Consider the following 11,837-nt stretch of genomic DNA (forward strand, 5'->3'; position numbering starts at 1 on the left):
GGAGACAGCTCAGGGCACAGGAGAGTATGGAGGGTGGTCACTGGGAAGAGGTATCTATGGGGAGGAAGTGGGAGGGGAGCCGTTGCATTGTGGTAAACTGTGGTCAATGACATGAGACAAAGTATTTGTGAACTGCTGTATGGAAAGTGAATTTGCTCTGTTAATCTTCATGGAAATCACAATAAAAGAAAAAAAAAAAGATTTATATTTAGGTGTCTTCAACAAATTGAGAGACAGATCAAGTAAAACACTAACAGACTTGAGGAAAACAGAGAAAACCCTAGAACGATGTCGAAAGACAATACAAGAACATAATGACAAAATAAATGAAACATTAGAAATGATAGAAAATCTACATGCAGAAATACAGAAGATTAATACTAAATTGTCAGAAATAGATAACTCATTGAACAGGCAAAGGAGCAGAATTGAATCAATGGAAGACAGAATTAATGAGACTGAAGGTAAGTACCTCAATATTTCTTTGGAAAGGGAACAATGAGAAAAAAAGATCAAAACAAAATGAAGAAAGCTAAGGTTCATGTAGGATACCATCAAAAGGAATAACCTGCATATAATCAGAATTCCAGAACAGGAAGAGTCAGACAAAACCACTAAGAAAATTGTCCAAGATTTGTTGGAAGAGAATTTTCCTGATATGATGAAAGATGAGAATATATCCATTCAAGAAGTCCAAAGAATCCCAAACAGGATAGACGGCAAAAGAAACTCACCAAGACATATCATCATCAAACTCACCAAAACCAAAGACAAGGAAAGAATCCTGAAAGTATCTTGGGAAAAACAAAAAGTTACCTACAAGGGGAAACCAATAAGAATAAGCTCCAATTTCTCAGCAGAAACAGTGCAGGCAAGAAGACAATGGGATGGTATATATAAAACCCTGAAACAGAAAAATTTCCAACCAAGAATTATGTACCCATCAAAATTGTCCCTCAAATATGATGGTTTCCAGATAAGCAGAAATTAATGGAATTTGTTAAAAACTAGTCCACCCTTACAAGAGATGCTAAAGGGAGTCCTTTGGACAGAGAAGCAACAACAGTGAACAACAACTGATCATTAAAACACATGATGACATAACCCAGACCAACCCAACTATGGAAGTATCCAAAGTAAATAAGCCTACAAGATTGTAAACAAGGAACCAGAGAAATCAATTGACAAATGAGGCCAACTACAAACCAAAAAGAGGCAAAAAATTGTGTAGTTACAGAACTTATAAATGGTAGGGAAGTCAAAACAACTACAAGATAGAATGGACTGTTCTACACTTGGGAAGAAAACTATAAATCACAGGGTAACCTCAAAGAAATATGATGAACCTTCACATCAAAGTCAAAAAGAGGACCAGCACAAAAATTAGCAAATACTAAAACAATAGCAATGAAGGAAATGATAACACGATTCATAAATAAAATGAGCTCAGCAAAGAAAATTATATGGAACAAAGAAATCAACATCATGAAAAACCACATAAAAAATTCATACTTGTTGGTAATTACATATCCAGCAAGGGACTTATCTCTAAGATTCAGGTGGCCAGCAAACACATGAAAAGACGCTCACAATCATTGGCCATCAGAGAGATGTGAATCAAAACAATGAGATAGCATTTCACCCCAGTACTGATGGCAAGGTTCAATGAGACAGAAAATAACAAATGCTGATGGGGCTGTGGAGAGATTGGGACTCTCATACACTGCTGGTGGGACTGTGAAGTGATACAACCACTGTGGGAAGCAGTATGGCAATTCCTTAGAAAGCTGGAATTGGAGATACCATTTGACCCAGCAATCCCATTACTAGGTATATATCCTAGAGAGTTGAGAGCCAGGACAGGAACACATATATGTACTCCCATGTTCATTGCAGCACTATTTACAATAGCAAAAAGGTGGAAACAACCTATGTGCCCATCAGCGGAAGAGTGGATGACCAAACTATGGTACATACACACAATGGAATGCTATGCAGCACTAAAGAATAATGTTGCATCTGCAAACATAACATGGATGAACTTGGAGGACATTATGCTGAGTGAAATAAGTCAATCACAGAAGGACAAATGTAGTATTAGTTCATGAAAGGTTTATATATGGAAGGAAAATTTCTTTATTGGTTGCCAGGGTTGGGAGGGGAGGGGAGGGAACACTGCAAAACAAACAAAAAATGCTTTGGCCCATGTTACTTTAGTTTTATGTATTTCACTGTACATAAATTATATTTCAATAAAATGCATTTAAAAAAACAACTGTAAATGGTCTATAATCAAGGCATGGGAGCTGAACAAAGAAAAAAATTTAATCATATACTTAGACCATATAAAGATGTGGTCAGTCATCTAATTGAATGATATTAATATTTAGGAATATTCTATTATTAATTTTGACCAATAAAAATATGTTTCAAGCCTACATTTTTGCAAATAGACTTTCTGTAAATTGGTAACCAAGACCATTCAAAATTCAAATAAATCTTTAAAATAGAGCTATTTTTAAAATATTGAATTAAGTTGTAGAGTCTTTTCCATAATTTTCAGTAGTCAAACCCACTAGCCATTCCTTGGAAGAAAGATGTGGCAGTCTGCTATAATGAAGATTTACAGTGTTGGAAACCCTGTGGGGTTGTCCTGCTCTCTCCTATAGGGTCTCGATGAGTCAGAATTGACTTGACAAGAAGGGATAACAGGTAACAACAGATGACACAGATTAACTCAAGTCTAGTTACATACTACAATTGCAATGAAAGCTTAATATGTCAGCCAGAGGTAAGTCTGGCTCTCTTGCAATGTAACTGTTTTATAAAAGTTTCGTGATAGAAAATCTAGGAGTTCCAATAAAACCAAATTCACTGTTGTCAAGTCGGATCCAACCCAGAGTGACCCCTTCTTGGGTTCCCGAGGCAGTATCACTGTGGAAGTAGATTGCCCAGTCTTCCTTCTGAAGAGTAGCTGGTGGGTTTCAATTGCCTGATTAGCAGTCAAATCAAAACCTCCCTGCAGAAAAAGAAATCATATATATGATTCATACACACAGACAGAAAATACAGTCTGAGAACAATGTTTTTAAGTTGCAGAATTATAATGTATCAAGGGATCATGAGCTCAATTTAATAAGTGGCAAATAGTATTTTTGTAAGAATGGAATGGAATAGGATAGAGTAGAAAATGTCAGTATGTATTGCACATAGGAAGGTTAAGTATTCTTTTGTAAAACTTGTTCCAAATGCATGTGCAGATATGTGTATGGCTTTATTGAGGCATGAAGTAAAATATATTTTTTACTATAGCTATGTTCCAAGTTAGAGAAACACTGGCTTTAGAAAATCCTATTCTAAAGCAGAGAAAGAAATCTTGTATGTACTCATTATTGGCCAACCAGATATTCTTGAGTAGCTTTGAGACAATAAAAAATTGTTTTTATTGTGGTCTTTTGTCATTGAGTCTATTCTGACTCATGGCAATCTCATGTGTTACAGAATAGAACTGTTGCACAGTTTTCTTGGCTGTAATATTTATGGAAATAGATTGCAAGGCATTTTCTTCTGTAGTGCTGCTTGGTAGATTCAAATAGCTGCCAAAGGGCCAAGGACGTTGTATCTTCTGACCTCTAACCCCACAAGAGGAAGACAGTATCACCATCAGTAGCCAAAGGCTTATCCCTGTGAGGCCAGACATGCTGCCTCCCTCCTGCCCTTTCACCAACCCTGACACCAATCGTTCCTCCTGCAGCACCCACCACCTCTCTGCTGGGTTCAATAATTCACTGCAGTGTCCACACAGAGCTCACAAATTACGGGGTTTATTAGGGAAGCAATAAGCCACAATTCAAGTTCAGAAATGCACTCAGTCTCTCACAGCCAGCCACCTCACTTAGCAGCTGGTAGTCTCAGTAGCACATCGCTCTCTCAGTAGTGTGTGTCTCTTGTGTCTCTCTCTCAGCATTTTGTGTCTCTCATGTCTCTCAGCATTGCATGTCTCTTATGTCTCTCTCTCAGCAGCAGGTTTCTCTCACATCTCTCAGGAGCGCATTTCTCTCAGCAGCATATATTTCTCAGCCAGCAGTCAGAAAGACTCCTTCTGCCTCTAGGAGGGCTCCTTTTGAGCCTGGCAGAATGGCCAAACTAACCAATCCCAATATCAGAGTTTTATACACCTGAGAGAGAGTGAACTTCCCAGAAAATTACTTCATGCTGCTCCCAACAGAAATCTCCCAGAGTGATAACTTTAACAATCAGGAGCTACTCGGTATCTCATGGCATATTCCACCACGGAGTTTACATAGACTGAGGGCTAGAAAAGCCACACTATGTAATTTACTACACCATAACAGCCAATCTTTGGTTATGAGCCAAGCACAGATTGTGCCACCCAGGGACTTTTGTTAAGAGGTAAGACATTAAAAAACATGTTTTGACCCTGGCTAAAAACAACTAGAAGGAATTGAATCAGAAGCCTAAAAAATTTAGGATGAATTGTGCCTAACGTTTGTTAAAGTCTGAATGAAAAGAAGATTAATGAGAGAACTTCCAGCTGCCAGCAATCTAGCCAAACAAATATTCCTAGGTAGATAACACAGAAAGAACTAAAGGGCTGAGTGTAGGGTCATCAATGATAGAGAGGGAACATATTTTAGAGGTTGTCACCACAGAGCAAGCTCCCTAGTAGACCCTTGTTGTCCACGCAATTTAGAAATGTCTTCTAAAGCCCATTTATTTAAAGATAAACCATATCTTGCAGGAACATACCAGTCAAGCCTCATGACATCTTTTAATACCATGTGGTAGACAGTTTCTCATGCAAACTTTTACCCTTCACACACACCTGGATTTAAAAAAAAAAAAGGCAGGACTATCTCTGGATAAAATGGAAAACAGGAGGTCTTTTTGTTGTCTCCCTTTTGGCCTTTACCTTTCAGCCCTGCTTCCTCCCATGTCTCCAACTTAATACGATGCTAAAGATATAAGATGTTTCCTCTCCCAGGGATATGTACAGATTAATAAATCTCTAAAAATGGAATTTTAGTAACTCAGAAAGCAAGAGGAGAGACCATCATACTTAACTGATCTTGTGCAGATGTCTACACCATGCACTCTCCATTTAGCTCTCTAGTGGTAATTTTGCTCAAGATTGAGTGTTGATTACTACATAGTTATTCTAAGGGATGTGCTTTATTGTTGCTATTTAGAAATTCAAGCAGCTGCTTTCCTGGCGTGCTCATGCTTTAGAAATTGTTCAAGTAGTCTATGTAGAAGAGAAACAAGTGGTGCTTACAGCCTCCATCGATGGCTCAGTAAGGTATGGACCTTCATCCTATGAGTGCAGGGGTTGAGTATGAGAGGTGAAAGATTTTAGCTAAAGTTTGGGTATATAGCCCAAATGCAGTCTTGGTAGGCTGATTAAAAAAAGGGTAGGGGGTTGCTCAAAAGGGCTTTGAGAAGAGACCATGGATTTAGAACTCTTTTCCAAGCCCAAAGGTGGCATCTAATATGAACCCTCATTTGTGTCACTGTTGTTGTTATGCACCATCGAGTTGGACCCAATTCATAGCAACCCCTTCTTGGGTTTCCAAGGCAGTATCACTACGGAAATAGATTGTCCAACTTTCCTTCTGAGGAGCGGCTGGTGGGTTTGAACTGCTACCCTTCTGGTTAGCAGTCAAAATGTCTTAGGCACTATGCTACCAGACCTCCCCCTCATTCGTGTTAAAAAGGTGTAATGAATATTTTTAAGAAAAGTGTTTTTTGTAGAATTATTTAAAAGAATTAAGCAAGAAAGAGCTCAGAGAGATTGACCCAAGCTAAGGGAGGGCCACAGAAGTAGATATGTGTCAGAAGTCAAAGAAAAATCATGGAAAGGAACAACTAATCTTGAGAATAGTAAAACTGAGCTAATTATTTCATTGGCATTATGATTGATTTTACAAATCCAACTTGTTTTAAATTACCAGGGTAGTGCTAAACACATATAGCAAAACACACAGTGAGAGAGAGAAAGAAAGGAAATGCCATGATGTTTCTTGAGAAAAAAACCAAAACTCCTGCATATTAAAATGTCCAAAAATTATGGTAATGAATTATCCTCTTAAAAGAATGAAGTTGAATAAGATCAAGAGAAGAAGAAAGGCTTCACAGTATATTTGAAATTTTAAACATAATGAAATTGAAAAGAAAACAGTATTTGATATTGCTTAAAAGACACTTGACTGGACTGCAACAGTCATTGCTTCTAATATTGGCTCTGGTAATTAATTAGGTATGTGTGCTTGAGACTAGTTAGGCAGGAGCCAAATCATGCAGCATCTAGTGGCCATTGTTAAGGATGTAGGTCTTGATCTTGCAAGAAATAGGAAAAATTGTTGGCAGGGGAGTTAGATGATCTCATTTACATCTTTGAAAAATAATGTGTATGGGAATGGACCACAGCACGGCAAAAGTAGAAGCAAGAAAACCACCTAGAAATCTGTGATGAATATGGTGGCTTAGAAGAGGTAGTGGCAACAGTGATGAAATGAGTGGTTTGCGTTTGAAAGCTATCTAGGAAGTTAAACCAGTAAGATGTGACCTTTAACTGGGAAGAGGAGATAAGGTATAGGAGATGTCAGGAATGACACCTAGATTTCTGACATGTAAAACTAGGTGAATGTTGGTGTTAAGTAGAAAGCACTAAAAGAGGAGAAATTTTAGTACATGGAAGAATGAGGGAGCACTTTTAGGAATGTTGAATTTGAGGTAAGTCTGTCTGTGGGGTAAGAACCTATTAGGGGGAAAATAGGTAGAGGTTTTCTTTCTCAGCAACAGGATCTGGTTGTTTTATTTTTAGGAAAGATTAAGAACATAAAATTTCATCGTTAAAAAGATTACTCACAATTTGGTCCCTTGGTTCTCTACTTCTGCTTATTTTCACTTCCATTATAGCAGAAGTGTTAATTGGGGAACAAAATACGCTCACAAATCTGTGTGCCCATACCTTAGTTGTTCCAATAATTTCCTGTTCAAATCAGTTATTGCTGGCATGGAGAAATTATAATTCCTGCCAGTAAAGATCTCCCTGGATACTCAGTTCAAAGCGCCTACCTCTATTAATAACTACCTCAGAATAGAGCTATCTTCACAACTAAGTCACATCCTTTGGCTTATTAAGGCTTAGTTCTACAACAAAGGATAGGTCAGTCTGAAGACAAAATTTCAGGCTGGCAAATTGTGACTCAGGGTAGAGAAGGATCTAGAGGTAAGGAACAAGAAAGGAAGCCTAGTCAGTCATCAGGAAGAGTACCACACAGAATGTGAAATACCACTAAACCAGGAGACCAGAGGTTTCTTCAGTCCCGGGCTGAAGTCAAATGCATTAAGAATTTTTTTTTTTTTAAATTAGTCCCTTAGCACTCTAATTTTTGGAATCTCTAATGTTTAAAGTGTTGGTCCATATCACTTTGGTAAAGACACTGGCAAGGTCATGATATGTGGTGCTAGGCTGGCGGTTCAAACCCACCAGCCACTCCTCAGGAGGAAGGTTGGGCAATATACTTCCGTAGTGATACTGCCTCGGAAACCCAAGGAGGAATTGTTATGAGTCGAGTCCAACTCAGTGGCACATAACAACAACAATGACAGGGAATTAAAATATATCAGGAACATAAGATACTCATGTTAACTTCACAGGATACTGTCAGGTGTGAAAATCCCAGTTGGATATCTCATATTATACCTTGTGGAGCTGGGACACTACTTGGACTTTGTGGAAGCTACTCCTAGTTCCTTAGCTTGTCTTCCTCCTCCTGTGTCACTGCATCATTTGTTGCTGAGGCTGAAATCAAGAAATAAAAGGAAGATCCTAAATACTATTTTATTTTTCCATAGACTTACACATCTGCTAATTATATTCTATTGATTTAAACCATCTGGGCTCTTTAAAAGGACCTCTTGGAGCAATTTGATGGTGAAATAATGCATACACATGAGCACCATTTTGCCATTGTATTTCAGAACTCAGTAGTAAAAATTAAGAGTGTTTCCACAATAATAGCAATTGTGTATGGAAGTCAAGAAGACTTTGATAACAGTAAAAGCCTCACTAGGTGTCTCCTCCCACAAGCTCTGCTGATGCTGGTATAGAAAGTAAATAGCTGTGATACAGCCCATTCTAAATACGTATCAGTCAATGTCGTTTCTGATTAGCTTGAATGGGAAGTATTATCTTAGGAAAAATATGTTCCTTGCTTTCTGGCTTTGATAAATGGATATTAGAAGCACAAATTCAAACATTGATGGTTCCCAAAATGGTTTTGGACTATAGAGTTATACCTGATAAAAAAATGTTTATGATATGACTAGCTCCACAATATTTAATAGGAAGAATCATGGACTTGTGTTTGAAATCCCTAGTAGACCAGTGAAAATCCATAAAAAAATGATCCAATGAACAGAATAACTTTCACTTTCACTGAATTTCCCAATTACTTTCTTCTCCCTATCTTCCTTTAGGCTCTGGCAAGCCCTCAATGGTCATTACTGTGGATATTTTGGACAACGAAGGATCTTTGAATTATCACATGCAATTGATTTCATTTTACCTTGTGATGTTAATGAATGTCCCATAGAAATAAAAGAAGAAAGTAAGTTCACAGAGAAGAAGCAAAAATATGAATATCCTCTGATATTTGACCAGAAAAGGTAAGACAATTGGCTTTTATTTATATAGGCAGACAAGAATTAAACTATATTAATACTGTGACACTGTGCTGAGCATGAGAAATTCAAAGGGGAAAAACTCATAACTTTTCAATAATTTTTAAGTCTATTGGAAGAGAGAAATATGTAAGCAAAAGATTATAATTCAATATAAGTAATACTTCTGGGAATATTTAATTCTTTAGATAATCACAGAAAGCAGAATAATATTTAACCAAAGAGTCAATTGGTATATTCCTTAATTTTCTCCTTTTCTCACTTTATACACATGGTCAGAGTGACTTATCTACAGTGAAAATACCACTATGCTACCAAAAAAAAAAAAAAAAAACCCAAAGACTGAATACATGAAATACTGTGAACATCTGATAAAGTATTTTGAGGCTTGAAGTTCAGTGGTAAGGAGTAATAAAAGTTTAAAGGAGCCAAATCACAATGGAATTTTCATGCACCAACAAAAGAATTTTAAGCTTTGTAGGATTGACCGTGACAGGATACTCAAGAGAAAAAGCAGATCTGAAGTAAAAGATAATGAGTTTGACCTTTGACAAGTTTCAGTCTGAGGTATTTGTGGGACATACAAGTGAAGGTATTTAATAAGAATGGAGATATATCTGTTTGAAGCTCTGTAAAGAGATCATAGGTATAGATAAAGATTTTGGAATTAATTAGCATAGGGGAAGGCCCTCAACAAGACGGATTGACACAGTCACTGTAACGAGCTCAGGTATAGCAGGGATCTTGAGGCTGGCACAGGACTGGGTAGTGTTTCATTCTTTTGTATATAGGGTCACTATGAGTTGGAGATGACTTGACAGCACCTAACAAAAACAAAAGCTTTGGTAGCATAGTGTCTAAGGCATTTTATTACTAACCAGAAGGTTGGCAGTCCAAACTCATTAGCCACTCCACAGAAGGAAGACTGGGCAATCTACTTCTGTAAAAATTTATTGCCTCAGAAACTCAAAGGGGGCCACTATGAATCAGAATTGACTTGATGGCAATGACTTTGGGTTTTTTTTTTTTGGTAGCATAGTGGTATTTTCACTGTAGATAAGTCACTCTGACCATGTGTATAAAGTGAGAAAAGGAGAAAATTAAGGAATATATCAAGAAGCAACATCCAAGGATAGCCTAAAAGATGGTGGAATAGGCAGACAAGCTAAACAGACCCTCTTCAACAACAACAAAAAAAGAGAAACCAATTGACATAGATACAGAAGATAAACCTAGAGCCCTGACCTTTGAAAGGAAAGATACAGAAGTGGATTAAATATCAACTAGTAGAAGAACCTAAATGAAAACAGTGAATAAAGACACAAACAGAGCTACAGACTGTCAGCTATCCTGATGGGATGGACAGTTTGAATCCAAGTGGTGATAGGACCTGAGAATTAACCTAAAAATTGGCTCTGCTCACCAAGGGCTGCACAGATGACTGCACTAGTGGCTGATGACTAAAAAGGAAAGCAGCCAAGAAGGAGACAAACTGAGCTGTGGACTTTCGGCTGTCTGGAAGGCACAGCAATTTTGAATGTTTACAACAGTGTGGCCATTTTGGATATTTAAGGTTACAGCATTCTCATTCAGATTCCAGGGACCTATGGATAGTCTCCACTTGCCAAGGATAGCATGGACATACTGGAGGCTGATGACTGAAAAATGCGATATTCTCCTTGTTGCTCTTATAGCCTACACCCTCTTGGTGAACAGGGGTGCAGCCACTCCTCACCTCTACCCACCTTCTGGGTTGACGGGAATTCCATCCCAGGCTGTGTGCTCTGAAGGAGCTTGGGTGTCCTGTCCTGCCTTCCCCCCACCCCACAATTTGTTTTTGTTTGGTTGTTTTCAAGTTACTCTTTTTTTTTTTTTTTTCCTTCTTCTTCCTTTTTTTTAATTCTTTCTTTTTCCCTTCACAGATTCCAGTGTCTGGTGTTTTCTATCATCTATTTTGCTATTTCCCTTTTTTTTTTTTTTTTCTTTCTTGTGGTTCTTCCCATCCTTTGTTTTTCTTTTTGCATTTTTGCCATTGTTTCCCTTCATGATTATCTTACTCTAGCTCTTTTCTATTATTCCTCCTTTCCAAAATATTATGGGTTTTTCACCCTCCTTTTCTATTTACATTTCTTTTGTCTTTTTAAAGTATTACTTAAAATATTTCATCTCATTTATTGCCTTTCCTCTTTTATTTTTTTCTTTCATTTTTGATAATTGTTCCTGTGTATTTACATAGTGTGTGTTTCTTTTAATTTGTTTTTACTTTTTTTGGTGGCTTTTTTTGATTGTTGTTTTTGTCTAACAACTATGGGAGTCAGGAACTCTACTCATACAACCCAACCATACCTGCAACTCCTGCAGCCCCACCTACTGAGTGAGGGCCACCAGTTGCTTCTGCACCAACTGGCCAACAACAGATGACAGCCAATATGAGCCAGATTCATCCTTAATGGCTTTTCACAAACAACTAACAGAGATCTGTACACCCCATCTCATTCTCTATTATACCCACCAGGAGACAGGTGATGTGTGCATTAGTGCTGCCAATGAGAAAATAGAGGAGTACAGTATCCTGCATACTCAGATACATCCAAAATAAATAAATAAATAAATAAAACAAAAGTCTTGGGCAAATCACTCCAACATGTAAACACAACAAAGTCACAGTGTCTCAGAAATAACAGACCATCAACAGTTCACACAAAGAACAAGATAAAGTAGTAGAAACAAAGGCCCAGAACACATCTTTGAGGAGGAACTATCATTGGAACTCCCTGATAAGGAATTCAAAAGAATTATATTTAGGTACCTTCAATGAATTGAGAGACAGATCAAGGAAAACAGAGAAAATCATAGAACAATTTTGGAAAACAATACAAGAACAAAATGACAAAATAAATGAAAGTTTTAAAATGATACAAAATCTACAGATGGAAATCCAGAAGAAGAACACTAAATTTTCAGAAATACATAACACATTAAATGGACAAAGGAGTAAAATTGAATCAATGGAAGACAGAATTAGTGAGATGGAAGACAAATACCACAACATTCTTTAGAAAGGGATCGATCAGAAAAAAAAAAAAAAAATCAAAACAAAATTAAGAAAGCCTAAGATTCATGTGAGG

General features: G+C 37.4%; 1 protein-coding gene across 1 annotated transcript in view; it reads left to right on the forward strand.

Annotated features, from left to right (window-relative positions):
- Positions 1 to 11,837, forward strand: part of WDR64 (WD repeat domain 64) — a 363,829-nt gene that overhangs the window by 265,569 nt on the left and 86,423 nt on the right. The window contains exons 23-24 of the mRNA XM_042781201.1: positions 5,211 to 5,320; positions 8,506 to 8,694. Coding sequence (XP_042637135.1) covers positions 5,211 to 5,320; positions 8,506 to 8,694 — 299 coding nt within the window. The remainder of the gene's footprint in view (positions 1 to 5,210; positions 5,321 to 8,505; positions 8,695 to 11,837) is intronic.

This window comes from Orycteropus afer, unplaced genomic scaffold (genome assembly GCF_000298275.1).
Source record: "Orycteropus afer afer isolate SDZICR_OR568_19922 unplaced genomic scaffold, OryAfe1.0 scaffold00096, whole genome shotgun sequence".
In the NCBI taxonomy this organism is placed as follows: Eukaryota; Metazoa; Chordata; class Mammalia; order Tubulidentata; family Orycteropodidae; genus Orycteropus; species Orycteropus afer.